This window comes from Terrapene carolina, unplaced genomic scaffold (assembly GCF_002925995.2).
Source record: "Terrapene carolina triunguis isolate 2854851 unplaced genomic scaffold, T_m_triunguis-2.0 Scaffold62, whole genome shotgun sequence".
Classification (NCBI taxonomy): domain Eukaryota; kingdom Metazoa; phylum Chordata; order Testudines; family Emydidae; genus Terrapene; species Terrapene triunguis.
The window spans coordinates 13,848,318-13,870,090 of record NW_020664413.1 but is presented as its reverse complement, the minus strand read 5'-3'; the positions used below and the strand labels follow the sequence as shown (position 1 = coordinate 13,870,090).

Below are 21,773 nucleotides of genomic sequence, written 5' to 3'. Positions count from 1 at the left end.
AAATTAGTCTTTGCAGTATATATAGGTGTTTGGATTGATCCTATGCAATTAATTCCAGATCATAACTAAAGACTTGCTTTATATAAATATTAATTTATTAATATGCAGGTGTGTTTAGACATTAATGTATTTACCAAAAGTATGGTCTTGTTCAGTCCACGTAAACAGCTCTTTTTATCAACGGAATGTCAAAGACCTGCACTTGTGTATTTATTATTAGCTGTATTCCAGTAGAGCAAATGGCTCCAACTTGTACTCAGGCCCCATTGTATTCGGCAATATACAAACACAGAGTAAGAGACAACCGCTGCCCTGAGAGTTTTACAATCTAGAGCCAGACAAGACTCTGCAATAGATGTAAAGAAGCAGTAGGCAAGGGTGATGGAAAGGAAATGAGACAAACAGAACATGTATTATTATAAGCTAGTGACAGGGACTGGTAGGCCCCCAATCCTGTAATTAATAGCAGGTTGGGGCTATGGTTGCCAACCCTCCTGGTTTCTCTGGGAGTCTCCCAGAATCGGGCTCTATCTCCCAGAGGCTACTGAAGCCAAACCAGGACATTTTAGGCCACAAAAAGTCTGGCGGCGCAGCGGGGCTAAGGCAGGTTCCCTACCTTCCCTGGCTCCGCACTGCTCCCAGAAGCAGCCAGCATGTTCCTCTGACCCTTGGGGGAGGCAAGGGGCTCTGCACGCTGCCCCTGCCTGCAGATACTGCCTCTGCAGTTCCCATTGACTGCACTTGAGGCGGGGGCAGGGCACGGAGCCCTCTGGCTTCCCCCACAGACCGCAGGGATGTGGCAGCCACTTCCGGGAGCGATGCAGGACCAGGGCAGGTAGGGAGCTTGCCTTAGCCCTGCTGTGCCACTGACCGAGGTAAGCACCGCCTGGTTGGAGCCTGCACCCCTCACTCCCTCCTGCACCCCAACTCCCTGCCCCAGCCCGGATCCCCATCCTGCACACAAACTCCCTCCTAGAGCCCACACCCCCTCCTGCACCTCTACCCCAGCCCAAACTCCCTCCCAGAAACCACACCCTGTGCCCCCTCCTGAACCTCAACCCCCTGCCCCAGGCTCAGCCTGGAGCCCCGTCCCACATTCCAAACCCCTCAGCCCCAGCCCAGGGCCTGCACCCCCCCCCCCCGCACCGCAACCCCCTGCCCCAGCCCAGTGAAAGTGAGTGAGGGTGGGGGAGTGCGAGCGACGGAGGGAGGGGGGATGGAGTGAGCGAGCGGGGCCTCGGGCAGGGGTGGGGCAAGGGGTGTTTGGGTTTGTGTGATTAGACAGTTGGCCACCCTAGTTGGGGCCTACATTTTTATGAGCATCTGTTTTGCTGCCCATCTAGCAGCAGGTAGAAAATGATGGAATATAGCCATCTAACAACACATTTGAACAGTCCACTTCTTTGCATGTACATCTACTTCTCTCTGCAACTGTGTATTTCTGTTTCACACACACACACAAATCCATTAAGTTTGAAAATAGACAATTTTAATAAAAATAGGAAAAAATGTATGGTGACTAAAATAAGGGATATTTTCATAAAGACACTTGTAAATAAATAAACACACATAGTCATCGTTTAGGGCAACTGCACTTGTGTTTCCCCTCAGTGGTCTAGCAAGGGCATTCACTCTCAGGTTTCCAGCTCCCCACCCATTGCCTTTCTTGGGTGGAGACCCATGTCTTACTCCCGCTGGCCAGGGTATTTCCAGGATGCAGAGTTCCCTGTCTTCACTGTGTTATTCTCAACAGAGACAGGATGCCCAAGCACACTTGTTTGCTTTCTCCTCAGAAACCAATACTAGAGTAATTGTCAACAGTTAGAAGTTACCACCCAGTTCTTTTTGGGCAGGCCTATTGTATTCTTAAGATAAAAGCATTACAGAGAAAACATGGTTTAAGCAGGGTTCTCCCTGATTAGTTCTTGATTGGGAGACGACCTAGGCAATCCCTGGGTGCTGCAGGAAGTGGTATGGGCAAGTCAGCAAGGGGTTTCTTACTTCTGAGTCAGTACTGAACCACTGCAAGGTGCAAGGAGGTGCTGGGCTCTGTAGCTTTTGTTCTTATTATGTTTTAGTAAAATGTATTTAATGTGGAATTATTTATTTGTACATTTGAAATGAGAATGACCTTAATCCTTCTCCCAGCTTTGACATTCACTATATTAGCAATAGGACTGGTCATTAGGGGTCTGACTTTTAGAGATAGAGAGATCCCATATCTCTACTGGAAGTTGATGGGATCTGTGGATGCTTAGCATGTCTGAATATCAGCCCCTATGAGCTCAAACCTTGAGCATGATCCTGCACTTGGTGCAAGCCCCAAGGCAGCTATGGGGGTGCAGAGATGCTGCACACCATCTTTATTTTTCCCTATCCCCAATATAAATTAGAGCTGCCAGCTTGGGATCACACATGCCTCTTCTCTAGGTATATCCCCAGCATAATCCCTATGTGAAGATGGAGTACAGTCTTTTCTACTCCACCTAGGAATCTCCAGCAGCCTAGTTATGGCAGCAGTATGGCCCCATGGGACCACTAGAGTAATGCAAAAATGACTATAAAGGTGGCACAACATTTCTAAGATGTCAGAGTCAGCAGCACAGTCCAGCAACAGAAGCTTTTCTCTTGTTTACTTACAAGAGTTTGAGGTAAACCAACACATACACACATTTTAAAACAAACAAAAGGCCCTGCTAAAACTGCAACAAAAACACATCTCTGCTAAACTCTTTGGAGGCTGCTGGGTTAACTTGATCCTTACAAGCTTCAGTTCTTTCACCTTCTGTTCGCCTATGAGCACTTTTTATAGTCTAACTTCTACGTCCTGTTTGCCCTCAGTCAGTAGCACTGTCTCATTATCCCATCCCTTTTCATCTCCCGAGCACCTCGAGAGACTTGAGTGAAGAATTAATTCCCAGTTTGCTAGAACTAGTGTTGAACTGGTATCCTGTCAGACTTTCCTTGTGTTTATTTGTTTATAAACTTTCCTGTGGTGCTCCTTGATGAGTGATGGAAAAAAAACTGATTTTTTGTTCACTTGCAGTACCAGAAAAACAGGGGGAAATAATCATTTAGGTCAATCCAAAGTGAAATTATTTCTATTTTTTGGAAAACTGAAAAGTAAAATAATAATAATAATTAATATTTTCGGGTCAAACAAAACGTTTTGATTTTTTGAGCTCTTTAAAAGGTTTTTTAATTTTTAAATAAAATGGAAATAAATTTTGAAACTAAAAGTCATTTCAAATGAAAAAATCAAAATGCTTTATTTTAAAAACATCAGTACTAAACATTTAGATTCTTTCCTGGATTTTTGGTTGGTTGGTTGCGCTTTTTAGTAAATTGCCCAAAGTCCCGCAGGAAGTTATTAGCAAATACAAAAAGAGAACCTAGATCTCCTGAGTTCCACTCCTTAACACAAGACCTTCTTACCTTCTTTTTTGTCTCTTTCCTATTTCAGAATGTATTTTTTAGACAAATATGCCATGTGCAGTGGTTAAAACCATTGCCCCCTTTTCACCCTTTTTATCTCTTTGTCTTTTTAAACTGTAAACTCTTCAGAGAAGGGATTGCAGATCAGATTCTGCTGTCAATTACACCACCAAGATCATGAGTAATTTAAGTCAGTGAAGCTGCTTGAGTTCCACACCAGGCTAATGGACAGCAGAATTTGGTCCTATGTCTTCCTGCATGTTTATACAGCATCTACTAAAATGGGGTACTCGTCCTGGTGCTTTCTGACATTGGGCACTACGGCAATATAGTAAATAATATTTTAATATGTTAAACCTATATCTAACTGTGATACCTAGAAAGTGGATACCAAAAGAGTTTCTTGATTATGGGACTATTTGGAATTATATGATATTTTTACTGCACTTTTGTAGATTTGCATCAGAAAGTGATTATTGTCATCTCTGTGTTCATCTTCCTTCAAATAAATACTGCAATCTTTGCTATTTGTTGAAGTTCAGAGCAGCTCATAAACAGTTTCTACTTTAATTATGTTTTGTACTTTTCTCCCTCTACAAAATTAGGACCAGGCGTTCCAGTTGTTAGCGTGCACACTACAAGTAACCCTGGAAGTAAGTAAGCACCATTCCACAGTAATTTCTTATTGTAATCTTTGTTTTAACATAAGTAAAAGAAAAAAAAGTATGCAATTCATTTCCATAAACCTGTCTTAATTACATTCTAGCAATAAACATGTCTGGAAGTGATAAGAAAAAAAAATAATCAAGTGACTAGAACATTCCCAGGATTTCTCAGATACATGTTAGGCTAGATGCATATCTTTCATCTACTATTTACACTTGAGTTAATTAGGTGGCAGGACGTTCTTCATCCCTTTCACTCACTATGTAAATTATGTTTCTATTATGGCATGTCTTCTGTAGTCTTAAAAATGTTTTTTAAAGTTATAATCCAATTATTCTGGATTAAAGTACAGACCTCCAAGGGCTGATCATCAAATTTAACTTACATACAATGAACCAAGTACTGCTCTTAGTATACTGCAAATCCAAAGTGCCTTCACTGATATTTTAAATAGGAATTCAAAGAATTGAGTTTTGTGAGATCAGGTCCATTACCTCTACATTTCAGATTTTGCTAATTATGCTGTCTGCTGTGGACCTTTGCTGCTCCCTGGCTGCTTTGCTGCTCTGACAATGCAAACCAGCCACAAACATCAGGTAGTGTAGCACCACCATAGCACCAATTATTGCCAGCCCCTCCAGTCCCACCCTGCATTCCTCCACCCTGGCAATCTACAGCACAGGCACCTGGCACTAATTAAACCAGCCTCAAGATGTTCTAAACTTGTGCTGGAGGTCCAGGCCGCTGCACGTTATTTCCCAGATCCCAGGGCTACAAAGGTGGCATGAAGCCATCTTTGTCCACCCTCCTCTAGTCTGGGCCAAGCACAGCTCAGCCACAGCAGAGAATCTGGCCCTACATCTTCAAAATGTCATACTGATCAGACCTTTCAAATACATAATAGAGTTACAGCATGTTGATAACTATACTAATCCACTTAATTAAGGAAAAGCTGACAACTGCCCTTTCTCCTTCATATTTTCAATATTACTATTTATTGTAGTTGTCAAACTCTATACTGCAGAAACCCTAAAAGTGATCCAGGGGCTATGTATATCACTCAGTGTACTTCAGTGGAGCTGCTCAGTATTTATGAGAGCAGAATTTGGCTCTTTGTGATTTGTTTCTAAAATTCCCATTTGTGAGGAAACAAAGCATAAATGTGAGTGGGATTTATGTAGAATGTTATGGAAAGAAGACAAGGCAGTAGGTCTAGAGAGAGAGTGCTTACCATTAACAACAACAACAACAAAACCCAATAATGAGATACATTATTTGTAATGTTTCAGTGCAAGATTAGATAATCCCCCTCTATTAATAAAAGAATAAGAGTGTGATTAAAGATTACTTCAAATTATTATATCCTAACACTATAATTATAACATTTTGGTTGACTGCCCAGAATTAACATTCTAGTTACATTATCCCCTGTTGCCCTAAATGAGGATATACGATTTCAAATATCCACATTAAGGGAGTGAGATTGGAGGATAAAAAAGAACAGTAGGATGCAAAAGAGTTGTTTCAAATCTGGCTTTGGCTTTTAAGCCAAATTGTGCCCTGGCTCCTCACTGAAGTGTGGGAGAGGGAGGAATACAGAAAGGTAATGACCAAGGAAAGGTGTTCTGGGTCATTTTCTTGCACTGGACAGACAGATGCTAAGGATAGCAAGCTCCTGACTCCTGCTGGTGATAGGTGCATCATGTGCTCTCTCAGTCCTAGTCCACTGCTTACTGTCAGGCATCCATTTTGGCAGGGACTGTATGCCTGCCTTCTTGTAAACACAGAACACTGCTCAGCATCGTAGCATCTCCTGTACAACCATCCACACTCCCATTATGTATCAGGTATGCTAATATCTAATATCTGCATTGTGCCTGGGTCCTAAATGGAGTGGGTAATGAAGGTTAGAGACTGGGTATTGCTCTTTCCTCCTACCACCTGCCATGCACCACAAGGCAAAATTTAGCCCTGGGTGTTTAATGGAGACAAAGCTTGTTGAAGCCAGAACAGAGAAGAGAAAATTATTAATACTCCCTTGCACATTGTGAAGTAAGCTGGTAGTTTGGCTTTTGAGTTCCAAAGTAGGAACATTATAAAACTTGTTTAAAGAAAGAAACTATAAAAAGGTTTAACATTGTATATCTGTCTATTTTTCTTTAATTATTGGTATCTTGATTTCTCTCTTGTATGGTGATTCATTGTATCTTTTCCACCCTGATTCCTCCTGTTTGTTTCCGACAGAATTTTACATATTGGAAAATAATGCTGTGTTGAAAGAAACTATTTTAAAGAAAAAGATTTTCCGGACAGAAATTAAAATGCTTCACATTGAGGATTATGGTAATTTTAGCAAAATGTTCCTTTAACACAGAAAAAAATTTCTTCAAATCTTACTATTTTGCATCTGTGTAACTACCTGTCTTTAATGGTTTGCTCTTTTCTTAAAAGAACTTCCTTTACAGTTGTCATTTCCAAAGGATTTCACAGATCGAAACCAGTATGCTGTTCTGTTAATAATGTAAGTATCTATTTAGGGTTACTAAAAATAATAAAAGTAGATAAATGGGGGTATAAAGAGAGGATTTATTTCTGTATTTTCAGTTGTAAAATATATGTGGGGGGGGAGGGAGGGAGTGTAGGGAAAATATCACTTTCCTTATAACACAGCTTTTGAGTTGGTAAACTAAAAGCTTTGTTATCAGGAAGATGCTGTTTTCTGTCTTGTCTAATAAAAACCTGTTTTGTGAGCTTTTCAATATAAACATGGTTCAAGTTATCAATAGCTATATGTGAGGGGCCAAATCTTCACCTGGTGTAATCTCAAGTAGCTCCACTGGCTTCAATGGAGCCATGCCTGTTTACATCAGCAGAGATACTGTAAGGTTTTTTTTGTACAATTTTTTCTTTTATCACTGATAGTCATAGCTATTGCCTAGAAGTCAGTTAAGACTTCTAGAGCCCAACTGCTTTGGGAATAGCAGAGAGAAGATAAAATACTGGAGCACCAGTGGCTGGAGACATTATGGGCTTGATCCACTGCCCACCGAAGTCAGTGGAAAGACTATGGGAGGACAGATGCACTCACTGGCAGCCCATGCTATGCCTATAGAAATAAAGTAGCTATGTTTCTTTCAGAGCCAGCCTCCTTCTGCTTACTCATGCACAGGATGTATGCGCATGGGGAGGGAAGCAAGGCCATGATCACATCTCCAACCCACCCTGATATGTCAGCGGTGATCAATATCTCTATCAGCATTAGCCACACTCCATTTTTGCCCAGGGAGTGAGGGCTATAGTGTTAAGGCTGTAGTGTTATGTGCAGGAGAGCTAAGGTAAGGGTTCTCATTACACACAATCTCCTCTCTCCATATACCCACACTGGAGCAGACATCATTTGTCCCTGTATTTCTAATTAGCCATATTTGTTTTTCTCACATCTCAGTGGTTACTAACTCTTTTATCATTGGTAAAATGCACATAAAGTGCACATAATACTACGTACTGTAATTTCCTCATGGAGGAACACAGTAAAATGGGCATAAAATAGCTCCCCTTCTTGCCTTAATCATGTTAGGACACTCTGACTCTGGGATCCATCCTGATGTTTTCAGTACCCCTGGTATATATTCTCCCTTGGAGCCCCACAGACTGGATTTCAAATTCTGGTTAACAAACATGGAAGCCATGTGTCTAATGCCTGTATTATACCACTTGCATACAGCATTTACAGCCTTGTATCATTTACAGTCTTGGGATAGATTTTCCATCAGTACTGTGTGTAGGGAATTAACAATGTGACTCCTATTAAAATGAATGGAGGGGTACACAGCGAAATCCCTATGCAGTGTATTGAAAATGTAATCCCTGATGAGTACTAGGACAGGATACATTAAACTAGTGTCTTCTGCTTAATGAAAATCTCCAAAGATACTTATAGTTATACACACAAGGCCTAATTTGCAAGCATGAGCCTCTAAATAAGTTGTCCAGAATTCCTGCACTTGAGCATTCAGATCGGTTCTTATGCATTAGTAGGTAAACAGGCAGTAAGTGCTAATTTCAATGCCCAATATGTCATTTGAACATTCCATTTAAGTGCCTACACTTGAAAACTGGGCTCCTGGACTATCTTTCAGTTAGACTAGTGGATGCATCTCTTTTTTTAATGGCTGATGTAAAATGTGACCTCTTCTTCAGAGAGTAGAGGACAGACATATATATATATAGAGAGAGAGAGAGAGTGTGTATACTTGCTAGTGCATATGATTGAGCACATTTATATTGTAGGGAGTTGTTCTTGGGGGTCAAGGGGTAAACTCATTTGACACCAGCACAATTGGTATCATATGCCGTTGCAAAAACTTGTTTTTCTGTAAATAAGAGAACTCAGGGACTTTCATGTAACTTGCTTAAAAAGTGACTTACAAAAAGCTGAGTAAATAAATATTCTTCAACATCTATTTAATTCTTGTGCTACAAGTTAATACAAATTTGAGGAAGGCAAAAGAGAAGGTGCTACTATGACTGAGCATTATTCACATCTATAAAGACAGATGTCTGGAGAGAGTTTTAATTTTTTTTCCCCCAGAAGTTTCAGCACCCAAGAGTGGTACTGAGGCAGGGTTTGAGTTCTAGATTTGCATGGTATCAGGGTTAGAAATCTATAGGTCTCCAGTGAACAGGCTGTCAGTGATACCTTAATGTGACCAGATAGCTATGCCTATAATATGATTATTTTGTGATGTTTTCAAATGGGAGGGAAAGGACCTTAGCGAGACATAGAAATTTTTGGTCTTTCTACCTATGGAATATTGAATTTCTGCTTCTCTTAAGTGAATCCCCTTCTTTTGCAGTGCTGAATTTTCAGTTAATGTTAACAGAAGTTATTTTTAGAAATCCCTTTACATGGTAATGAAAAATCAATACTGAAAATCTGACAGAAAAGACCTTCTCTGGCTCATCTAATGTGACTCAACTCTCCCACCACCTGAAGAGAAAGAGGTGATATTTCTGAGCCCAGTTTGCTACAAACTCTACATTGAGGTCACCAAATTAATCTCTTTTTAGAATTAGCGATGACCCAAAATGGGACTTGAGAATGCTGAAGTCAATGTAGATTCTGTCTGTGAGACCATTGCAGGACTGAGCCCAGGGGGTTCATACAGACTTTGGATAGCTCCAGGCTCTGAGGCAAGGTGTGGTTGGAAGCCTGTGTGCAAGCTAGGTGTTTTGTCCATCCGAACAACCTCAAAATTGACATCTTGCTTCTTTTCATTACCAGAAGTACCACCTCCAAAAAGCAGTACTGTACTTCCAGGAAGGACATCAGGCTGTTTCAGGTAACACTGATTGGCTGATTGTGTGATGTCATTTCCCAGACATTCTACCTTCTGAAAGTGGTACTTCTCTGGCTGACTTAGGGTCACTTTGTCCCTTCTGCACACATATTAGGAGTGTCCATACAATGGTTATTTTAGTGGTAGATCACCAGAGGAACCATTAATACTCCTGAACAGCCACACTTATTTCCGTGTCCATGGTCTCAAAGGGGTGATCTAACTACCAAGCCACCTAGGAACTGAAAGGGGAAAAAAGGAATGTTCACTGTAGTCCTCAATAACAATGGTTAGTGTTATCTCTTTCTGTCTGTTTCTTTGCAAAGCAAATGACTTCTCTGATCCTGATCCAGTTTGAATGACTGAGATGTCATTAGAATTATATTTTCTCTGTAGATGTAAACTGGTTTAAAATGTTTATGTCAACAGGATTGCAGTATACAAGTGAATTTAGGAAAAGGGGAAGGACAGAAAGAATGGGGAAAGGAGCAGTTGAGAGGGAAGGCAAGAGTTGGCTGATTTATTGTATCTCTAGGGCCAAGGTTTCAGCAAGTTTAGATGCACAATTAGGTTCACACAGGATGCTGATGCTTCACAGTCTTACTACTTGGGCAGGGTTCATGTGGCATGTAACCTCCCCGCATGAACTCTACTTCAGCCATTGGGCTGTAGCAGTCCCTACAAAGCAGCTCCATGGTTTCTGCAGGGGATTATAGCCCTGAATGTCATGCATGTGTCCGGTACCTGATCCAGCTATTCTTAGTATTGGTGACTTTCATTACTGGCTCAGAAAAAAGTATGTTGGACTGAGGCTCCAAATTAGATTGTAAACTTTTGTGGGTAGGGACCATCTTTTATGCTGTGTTTGTACTGTAGATTGCTCAGTAAAACTCCTATCCCAAAATCGTAGCTCAAGTAATAAATAAACTGGAAATCATAAGATCTAGGTATTATTCCCGCTGTCACAGGCTTCCAGTCCAACTTTGGTCAAATCACTCAATTTCTCTGACCAAACTTGGGTGCTTAAAACGAGACTTCTAAACTTAGGCACCCAGGTTTGAAACTTTTGGCCTTAATGTTTAAGGCCCCGGTCCTGCAATGACTCTGTGCTGGCCAACCCCTCAACCTGCACAGTATTCCACTGAATTCAGTTAAGTTCCATACATCACAGAGCCCAGCCTCAAAGAGTCTGTTCCAGGATCAGGATCTAAATTTCCTTACAGTAAGACTCACCTTCATCCTAAGGATGGTGCGAAGCTTAATTCCTTAACAGCTGTAAAGCATATTGAGACCATTAGACAGAAGTGCAAAGGACTGTTGTTCAAATTTATATGGGGTCAGAACACCAGGCTATCTAATAGATGTACAGGCCTCACCCAGTAGCCAGTTGCCTCTGGGTAGCCCTATTTCTCTCTCGTGAATTGTGACGCATAGGCCATAAAATACTAAATAGATTATAACACTGTCTGCTCCTCCATTTGTTCCTCTTAAACTACTAATACATTTCACACTCAGTTGCCTTCAAATATAATGCATACAGTGTAGCCTATAGATTAGAGAGGTGTACAATAATTGCCTTAAAGTGTGGTTATTATCTCTTTCCTATATAATTAAGATCAAAGTTTAAATTTCAGATTTTTGATTTTTTTTCATTATGGTTCACCTTACTCATTAAAAAAGTTGGATGATCCAGTCCTTCATAATACACAGGAAATGATTAAGTGGAGTAAAGACACAGGCATTTAATGTTGGTAATAAAATGAGAGGTGATAATCATTCTTTATTTCTTCTTGAACGTAATTAACCTCATTCTTTCAAAATCTGTAGATAATGCATCTTAAATGTCAGCATTCATTATTTAATGTCATTTAAAACTGTACAAACTGTAAGTGGATATAGTGAAACTGAACCAGTAGAGAGATTCTTCTAAACTCAGAGGAAAAAAATTATCAGGCTGTATATTCCTAAGTAGACATCGAATAACTTAACTCTCCTAGAAATGTTGCATATTTTATACATGTCTGCTTATACTTCTGTAATGTAGAGGAAACTCTCCACCCATTATTGAAATGGTGCCAGAGATAGGCCTCACTCAAGTCAACTGAGCACGTCTATGCATCACATGGATCTGATACCAGGATCCCAGACCATAGGGTGGAAAGTGGCAATTTTTTTAGCAGGGCAAGTACAATGGTGAAGAAGAATGCTGTGACTCGTGTAAACAGTAGCAGGAATTTAGGGAGGTAAAATGTAACTATTGGTATTTGTCTAAGACTTCAGCATGATAGTATTCTTGCATGACTGGTTCTTTTCTGGAATTTTCATTTGTTGCAGAGGATGTTATAGTTTTAATCGGTGTCTGTTGCAAGTGATAAAACAGTGCATTGCCACACGGTGCAGTATAAAAAAGTATGGTAGATTCCACCTTTTTTATTACACCCTGTTTAGAAGCAGGACATCCCAGAAGTCTTTTTCATCTGGCTACATTTGAAGTTATTCTGAAGGCCAATTTTGTGGGGATCATTACAAATGAACCATCTATATAACTTTTATGTGTTTTTCATGCTTTCCTGCCAGTTAGTTCTTTCATTCTTTCCCCTTTGGAATGAAAATGAGTCTCTGCCCTTTTTGTGGTGGTGTTTTGTGAAAACCTAGCTCTTTTTAGTCTTCTGGGAGTTTCCCCTTTTTCTAAACATTTTGTAAGTTCCCACTGCCCAACACAGGCCATATAGGAGCTGAGAAACAAGCAAGAAGCTTCACCTGCTGTTTCACTGACCACAGCAGTCCTGTGCTATGGGGAATGCAAGGGAATGCTCCTTTTCAGGGACCAGGACTCTAAAAATGGGATGGGGAGAAGATGGGCCATGGCTCAATCCGTCTCTAAACCTCCTGAATAGGGATGGCAAAGCAATGGATGAGGATATCTCCCTCCCTGCAGGAGTGCTAGGAGCAGTATGGAACCACAACCTTTCCTCCATTTCTTGGATGCAGCTCTGCATCTCCAATACTCAGAGCTTAAAAGCCACAATCTGGCCTTTAGTATTTTTGATGGCTGTTTAAAGAATAGTCATGTTGCCTTTGCAGTACTATCTGTATTTCATTTCAGTCTATCACATGATTCCATTCTGACAATGTGATCTTTTCTGCTGGTGTTTTTTCCCCAGTAGTAAACGCATTGGTTTGCACAGTTGCAAATGTATGGTCTGCTTTTAAGCTATGATAGGCTCTAGCGGGGAAAACGAATGGGGATGGGGGGAGTGCTTGGCTTTCTGTGACACCACTGCTTGGGATTGTTATGAGTATCTGATCTCATACTGTTGATGAAGGGTGTGGTTGGTAGCGGGGTGAGACTCACCGGTGCGGCGCCTCCTGGTGGTTGTCCAGGGAATTAGCTCTTTCCAGCCCAGAGCGCCCTCTGCAGGCCGGTGTCTCACCTGCCGCTGGCCCCCGTGTCCCTCCCGGACCCCAGTGCCCTTTGCCTAGGGGTTCCACCCACTGCAGCACCCCATTACTCTGGGCCTCCCCTCCTAGGGGAACCCCCAACCCCCTATCCCCACTTTGCCTCAGTGGCTACTGCCAGTCACCATCTAGCCCCCGCTCACTGCAGTCTGTAAATCACTCATCATCGGCAAGGGGGGTTGGACCAGCTGCCTCTGCCTATTCCTGGGCTGCCCCTCTGCAGCCCTAGTACCCTTTTTGTGGGCCCTTAACTCGGCCTGCAGCTTGGGGCTTAGCTAGGCAGGAGCTCCCCAGCTCCCTCTGCCCTTCCCCAGCACTGCTCCACCCTAGGTACCCTCCTCAGCTTCCCAGACAGCCAGGTCCTTCTCTCTCAGAAGCTAGAGAGCGAGTCTGTGTCTCTCTGTCCTTCTGGCCCACAGCCCTCTTATAAGGGCCAGCTGGGCCCTGATTGCACTGGCTACAGCTGTGGCTGCTTCCCCAATCAGCCCAGCTTTTCCCCTGCCACAGCCCTCTCCCAGGGCTGTTTTCAGCCCTTCAGGGCAGGAGCGGGGTAACCACCCCGCTGCACAGGGCCATGTGAGAAGTTGCTCACAAAAAAAGGAATTTGAGGTGAATTTTGTTTTCATGTCAGTTTTGCAAAATGTTCTTTTTTCCTTCAGTGGATTTTCGCCATTTGCAAAAGAGACTGTTTTGCCACTGATTTAATTTTGCATTCCATAGATAGAATTTATCTTCTGAGCTGTAGTTCCCCTCACTAATTCATATTTGCTATTATGATACTTTTTCATATTCTGCGCTAGATTCATGAGCTTGTATTGGGAGGGAGTTTGTAATGTGTTACGGAAGTCCATGACTAGGCATTGTGATAATATTAATAAATAATAATAATAATAATAATAGCCACTGTGATAAGAACTACATATTTCCCTCCAAGCTTTAACGAGAGCCAAAGCTTTAGCTTTAGCTCCCAGATGAAAAGATTCTTCTCCTTTCAGTAATATACCAAAGAGATGATGAGCTGCCTCTTTCTCCAGACAGTCTGAGGTGTATGTGACTGAATTGCAAGAGGCATACAAATTACCCACTAAGGTCAATGATATTGGTATATTATTGATAGCTTCTGTCTATTTAAATGGCACCTCAATGATGAACTTCAGCAGTGTTTCTGAATCATTCTCAGCCTTGCTAGCACCGCAGACTCATAAGATGCTGCTCCGGTACAAGTACAGAAAATAAAGTTAAGAATTATTAGATAACTCCTTCACTTCAATCTCACTGTTCCTGTTTCCTTGTTGAAAATACAGTAACGCTGCTGCAAAATGACATGCCCCTAGAAGACACAGAGAAAGGCATGTAATTGGATATGGCCCTTCTGTGGTATGGTGACCAGACAGCAAGTGTGAAAAATCGGGCTGGGGGTGGGAGGTAATAGGAGCCTATATAAGAAAAAGACCCAAAAATCGGGACTGTCCCTATAAAATCGGGACATCTGGTCACCCTATCTGTGTGTGTGTTTTGATTTTGCTGGCTGTGAAATATGTATACTGCTTTGCCTGTTAGAGAATTCACTTGTGTCTACCCATGCTCAGGTGAGGTAGGATGCAAGGAGGCTTGTGCTCATGGCTCTGGGTTTTTGGTCCCTACTCCTTTCCATACCAGCCAGTGCGGGTCATGGAAGGGAGACACTGCATCCTGTTAAAAGGGGTAGCAGTGGACGATACTGAGTCCTTCTACAGTGCTCCACTTCTGCAGTATTATTGGCATGCTGCATATGAGCAGGTTAATAATTAACAGAAGCTGATTGTATGCAGAGATGGGTATAAATCAAGACCCTGGATCCAAATGCTGCTGCACTTTGGGAAAGATTGGATTGCAGTGCAAATTTTGCAGCTCAAGCCCACCTCTAATTGTGGAGTGTGCAATAATGGATCTGACTCCACACTGCAATCGTGGCTAGGTGTAGTTTCTATCTGCCGTAGTCCTTTTATATATACTTCAGCATGTGGGTAGCTACAACGGATGGAAAAGTCCATGAATTCAAGAAATGGTGTGGCAAGAGAGATGATGTATGTTGCATTCCCCATTGTATTGAAATAGATTGTGTGTTCATGTCAATGGCTCTCACAGCAGACTTGTTTTTCATACCATACCCCTTTGGGGGTTTGATACAGTCCATCCATGTCAAAACCAGAGACATTTGATAGCAATTGATTTGAAAAGTGACACAAAAACAATCCATTCTTGTGCTCCAATAGTGGCATTCACCTCTGTGTAAAGGTCTGACACACCACTTAAGCCCTATTTTAAGGGCGTAAGTGGGACTTAAATGATTCATAGGATATGTCCTGTCCCTCTGCAAAGGGGTGAATTACAGCCCAAACGATTAATGTCATTTGTGTTAGTAGCAGTTAGAGACTCCAAAGCCCTTGTCTGACACTACTGATGCCACTGGGAGTTTTGCCACATCCAGCAGTGCAAGTAGGGTGGTATGGTACGGTCCGCTGTACCACCAAGATATTTATAGCTGATACTGTGTACCAGAAAGAGGAGGAGCAGAACATCCTCTGGCTCAGCTGTACCGCCCCAGCTGTTCCATGCCGGGTCTCCTCCATCTGTACAGCAGCCCCGCCGGAGCACAGGACCGGGGGCTGTACAGCCTGGTGGCCCCATGTTCTGCTCCTTTCCCTGCTGTGGTTCCTGGGAGAGACCTGTGGTTCAGAGCTCTCCCAGGAACCACAGCGGGGGAAGGAGCAGAATCCCCAGCCCTGCCTCCTGCCCTTCCACAGAACTGCGTCTCCTCTGGCTCCGTCTGTACAGCAGCAGCCCCACCAGAGGACAGGGCTAGGTGGGGTGGGGCTGGGGGCAATACAGCCGCCGGGGGCACTGCCGGCTTTCTGCTCCTTTCCCTGCTGTGGTTCCTGGGAGAGACCTGTGGTTCAGAGCTCTCCCAGGAACCACAGTGGGGAAAGGAGCAGAACATGGGGCCAACGGGCGGCCCTATGCCAGCAGCTCCTCTGGTGGGCTGCTGCACAGACCCTGCATGGAAGGGCTGGGGGTGGTACAGCTGCACCAGAGGAGCTGCGGGCAATGGGCCGCCCAGCGGCCCCATGTTCTGCTCCTTTTGCTGCTGCGGTTCCGAAGTCTCCAGCGCAGTGGGAGGAGGACAGAGCCCTCCCTCCCCCAAGTAAGGGAGGTGGATCATGAGGAGGGGATGGGGAGAGTGTGGAGGGCCCGGGCTAGGGGCAGGGCGGGGAGGAGTTATGTAGAGGGCCTGACTCATAATTTTTGAACGTTTGGGCAATTCTGAAATAGTCAAAAGTAATGAAGAACTGAATGTAGAGTCATAATTAGCTAGACAAGTGCTTTTATGGAAAATTATCTGACTAAGAACATTTAGGATAATATTTTCCTTAAAAGCTCACCATTGGTATAAATCTGATTCTATTGAAGTCAATAGTAAAACTTCCATGGGAGCAGTTAGACCAACACTGAACACTTTTCGAAAGCCCATTCTAAACGTTACATATAAATAGGAAGAAATGCTCAGTGCCCGTTGCTTTTGTACTTCAACTAATGAAGAAACTGAAATCCTGCCAAGACAGTGGTATTTTCCCACCCAGCTCATGACATTAAGCGGGGTTTCATGCTTATTGTTTCAGAGTTAGCGGTATCAGATGTTAAATCCTTTTTTTAAAGTATGCTGTAGTTTTCTTTTATAAATTAAATTGTTTACTCAGGACACACAAGAATGAAAAACCAAAGGTAACTTATTGACATACCATTTAAAAATAATTTATCCCAAGCTTAGTTCCTGAAATCATAATTACATAAATATGGTAGGTCCTATGTAAATTTGAAAATAGATTTATGTATCATATACATGCTAATTAACAAGTTGTCTGAAAGAGTACCTTGCAGCTGAACTGTCTATTACCCACAGCAAAAATAAAACTGAATAATTAGCCAGCAGAGCCTATGACACAACAGTGATTGAAAGGTCTGTTTGTTGTTTTTTCCCCCTATTTCTATAACTCTTTCAAGTTAAGATTTCTTCAGCAAAATAATTTCTGCCTCCATCCTTCTTTCACCCTAGAATATTCCCATAGACACTGTCCAATCTAATTTCCATACAGCCTGCACAGACACTTTTACATTTTAATTTGCATTCAACTGGCAAATGCAGTCTGCACAGAGGCATTTTGCATTTTTTTACAACTTCATGGTAGCCTGCTTTCTTATTCTGTGTTTATCTTTTCGAAAAAAAATTGACAAGGCTCCTTTTTAAAACTGACATTTTGTTTTCATTGGAATGAAAAAGTAAACTTACCTTCAATGGAAAATGCTTATCGTCCCCCTAGAAACCTCTTTCCTCCTATTCCTTTCTATCTTTTCTGCTGTAAAATCTTTATTTTATGACTAAACAACAACAACAAAAACAACTTACCACTCATGCCTGCAACCTTTTGTTGCTAGAAACACTGACAGTGAAAAATAATTTCCCCCAAAATGTACTTAATTCTCCTCTGCAGTCTACTTCACAAAAATCCATTCTAGGATGTGATAATGCAGGTATTTTTGTTTTCTAGGAAAACATCATTCTAAGGAGTATTTTATTTCTTGTTCAGTTATTATCAGGCTGCGATAATGATTTTTCCCTTCTGTCATTCTATAGCATCTTAACAAATTCTAAAATGGAATTTCCAGAATTCAAATAACCAGAAGGCATAATGTTAATTTCAGGATCACTCTATGAAAAGCACGTGGTTCATTTTCCTGTCTCTTTTCTGCAAAAATTATCCAAGTATCCCACCTACTGCATAGCATTATAGTCATAGTTGGTTTGCTTTATGCAGTTCAACAAATTATTTTCCTTACTGCTGCCATGAGGGATAACAGCACTGGTTAACGTGATGGTATAGATTAAGCTGACAATAATTCAACTGGGTTGCACAAACTAACTGAACTCTGCTGTCTAGGTTAAATAAAATATTGAAGAACTGCAAAGTGTATCACATTGTCAATAGTCTGCGTTTGTGTCTGGTGTGTTGGTATTTACAGTGATGAAGCTCCAGGCAGCCAGCTGGTTACAGATAAGTTTCACGTTGACTGGGATTCGGTGCTTGTCAACTCTGATAATGTCATCGTAGCTCGATTTGATGGCAGAGGGAGTGGATTTCAAGGCCTTAAAATTCTACAGGAAGTCCATCGTTGCTTAGGTTCAGTGGAAGTGAAGGACCAAATAGCAGCTGTAGAGTACGTATGTGCAAACTTTGCTTCTATTTTAATCCATTTTTATCTTGATGAATAGACACATTTAACTGCAAATTTTCAGCTATTACTGGTCTCCCTTTGCAGAATGAAATATGTTAAATGCTTATCTTTAGTGCAATAGCACGTTTCGAAACATTAGGCTTTTCATTGCAAAGTGTGATTCAATGAATAAAAAATCAAAGGGAAGAATGTTTTGGATTGATGTTCCTCTTTGATAAAGTTGTCCTTCCGGGCCTAATCTAAATGTGTAATCTAATCTAGTTTACATATTTTTTCTAGCTTCCTTAGAAAAATGACTCATGACATGATATACAGTGCTTCATTACAAGTGAAATATAATGTCTTAGACATATAGGGTCAAATTCTGCTCTCATTTAAATCACTGTAGATCTAGAGGGCCTTCACTAAATCACCAGAATTACAATAATGTAAATGCGAGCAGAATTTGGCCAAAGGGTTATTATCCCACTTGCATCATCAGTTTTAGCATGGGTAACTCCATTGCCTGCAAGAGAGTTACTGCAGATTTATACCAATTTAAGTAAGAAGAGAATCAGGTCCCTACTATATATTTACATGTAAAAATGTGATAACACTTTTTATTAAGGGACCACTCCTAGAAAGGTTAATCTCATTGATTGCATGGTATTTTAAAGATGGATGGATTATTGCCTACATTCATGTACTAAGTATTCTCTTGTATTATTTGGACAATTTTAGAATGACATGTTTTACATTTCTGAAAGTCATCTGTAATCCCTGAAGACAATGAAAACATTAACTGACCATGGATCAAATGGCTTTGCATCCTGAATGTTAGTGGAGTTGCAAAGATGTTGAGGCTGAGTGGAAGGACTCTCTCCTCCATATGCAGACAGAAAGCTTCACAAAGTTCCTCACAGGCTGTTGAAAGGAGCAGCTTGCTTCTTCCCACCTCCCTATCCCCCTTCCCTTGGTGCCTCACAATGGCAGATTTGCAGAGCAGGGGAGGGACCATGGCCACATTCCCAACTGGATGGATGAGGCCTCCTTTGGGACATGGAGCTCTAATAAGCATTCTAATTGGCTCCACATCTTAATTCTAAGAGTTCTTCTACATTAGAGTTCTGTGTTCATGAGCTCAGAGTTATTACTCCGTGTTTTATCTGGTTTCGGTGTGGGTGCACCACTGAGCAGGAGGGTATGCAGGTTGGCCCTGAGAGTTCTTTCTCTCTTGATGCTATTTCTCTCTGGATGCTATAGAAGTTTGCCTGAAATTTGTAGTCTCTCTTCTGTATATTATCCTTCTGGAAGCATAGTTGATGAATTACCTCTCTGGGAGGATTCATAATTTTGATAATTGCCAAAACACAAGGCCTTCATCATGTAGTGTAGGGAATCTGAAAGCAAAACTGCAAGACTTCACTAAAATAACACCTTTTATTGTTCTTATTTGAACTCTTAAAAATCTGTTTCTCGCTTAGTTTATCACAATTCTTTCTTCTACAAATAACCAACTCCACACATTCTGGAGAGTCATATGTAACATTTCTTTTTTTCTTACAGATCATTACTGAAACAACCATTCATTGATCCTAACCGACTGAGCATATTTGGAAAGGTAACTTGCAAAAATAGCAGGAGGACACTGTCAATTTTAAAATCATTTGTTGCAAACAGATTTCTTTACGTATTTTGCAAATAACCATTTTTGTTACTAACAATGAAAATCATATTTACTTGTCATTATTTAATATTGATTCAATTTGTTTCTCATATTGAACAATTAGCAGCTAAGGAGTCAGTTTCACTTTTGTTTATAGTCACTTTCACTTTCAGTTCTTATTGCTGCAAAATTTGCCTCTCAAATACTGCAGGGGAAAATGTTAATTATTGAGGGGGGGAAACTGTTTTTCCATTGGAAGTTTTTTAAAATAAATTTGTGGAAACATTTCTTTTGGTCTTAGTTTCTGTAAAAGCTCATTTCTTGCACAATTTAAATTCTAGTCCATATTTTAAGTTGACAGTGTCCCTTTAATTCACAATTTATATGCAGACATTTTTAGCTTTTTGAGTTATTTGAGATAAGATCCTAGAGTGTTGAGTAGCATCCTTTTTTGTGCCATCTCATAGAAGTCTCCCCTTTGCTGTTTTGTCAGCTGTTTAGCTATGTTATATGCTGTTGCCTCTGGCATCGTACAGACCCAGGCAAAGGTTTAACCTTTAGCAAAAAGTTAAAGAGAATCTTAATTATCTCGCTTGAAACGAGCTTCTAGAAGTTTAACACGAGACAAGTTGTATCTTTGGAAACTGACATTTGTTCCTTTGTGATATTTAGTTTTAAAATGTTACCTTGAAAATGTCAATATTTTGTGTCTTTAGTACTTTAAAATCTCACAGTGAAAACAAACAAACAAACAAACCATGGCTGCTCACATATACAGGCACCATGGTCATCAGTTATTGAAGCAGTATGCATTCACTATGAAACCCCTAAATTCTAATCTCCACTCTGCTACTGTCTTGCTGTGTGGCCGTAGTCAAGCCATTTAACCTCTGTGTCTGACTTTGGCTGTCTCTCAGATGGGACTGATAATACTTACTTTCTCAGAGCTAGCATTGTGGGAATTAGTTAATGGTTGTGCAGCCTAGTGAAAATAAAGTGCTGACTATTATTATTGTTCCACATGCAACAAGACCTTCCTCTCCAAACACATGACCTCCTACTGTACTACTTGAGCTAAAGAAAAAAAAATATTGCTGTCAAAATTCGTTAGCATCTGAGTTTATACTCTGTTTGTAGGCCAGCCACAAAAAAAGAAAGCATTTTCAACTAGAGCTGGTTGGGGATTTCCCAACAAGATGTTTAGTAAGAAAATGCAGATTCATCAAATTGAAATGTTTCACAGCACATTTTGCAGGCGGGGCGGGGCCAGCCTTATGATTCTGTGAGAGCCAGGGCAGTCAGCTGCTCCATTTGGTTTCAGGAAAAACATGAATTGAAATGGTTCAAATTATTTTTCCTAAATGTTTTATTTTTTATTTCCTTTCAGAGGAAATTTTCTAGTTTTTGTTCTGAAAAAAAAAAGTTGACATTTTGCAATTTCCAACAGAATGGACATTCTGAGTGTTGACCAGTTCTATTTCCAGTTAATGAAATGTAAGCATGACCGATTCCATCCACTAGGGGTGCACATCTCTCTTAGCCATTTTTAATGTGTACACAAGCATATAACACCATGTCAGGGGTCGGCAACCTTTCAGAAGTGGTGTGCCGAGTCTTCATTTATTCACTCTAATTTAAGGTTTCGCGTGCCAGTAATACATTTTAACATTTTTAGAAGGTCTCTTTCTATAAGTCTATAATATATAACTAAACTATTGTTGTATGTAAAGTAAATAAGGTTTTTAAAATGTTTAAGAAGCTTCATCTAAAATTAAATTAAAATGCAGAGTCCCCCGGACCTGTGGCGAGGACCCAGGCAGTGTGAATGCCACTGAAAATCAGCTCGCATGCTGCCTTTGGCACGCCTGCCATAGGTTGCCTACCCCTGCACTATGTCTTTCACACACACACACACACACACACACACACACACACACACACACACACACACACACACA

At 41.2% G+C, this 21,773-nt stretch overlaps 1 protein-coding gene across 2 annotated transcripts in view; it reads left to right on the top strand.

Moving 5' to 3' along the window:
• The window catches only part of DPP10 (dipeptidyl peptidase like 10), a 427,130-nt gene that overhangs the window by 395,974 nt on the left and 9,383 nt on the right, over positions 1-21,773 (top strand). For both annotated transcript variants that reach the window (XM_026647418.1, XM_026647420.1), the window contains exons 17-21: positions 4,041-4,088; positions 6,346-6,444; positions 6,553-6,622; positions 17,958-18,152; positions 19,716-19,770. In XM_026647418.1, the coding sequence (XP_026503203.1) occupies positions 4,041-4,088; positions 6,346-6,444; positions 6,553-6,622; positions 17,958-18,152; positions 19,716-19,770 (467 nt within the window). The remainder of the gene's footprint in view (positions 1-4,040; positions 4,089-6,345; positions 6,445-6,552; positions 6,623-17,957; positions 18,153-19,715; positions 19,771-21,773) is intronic.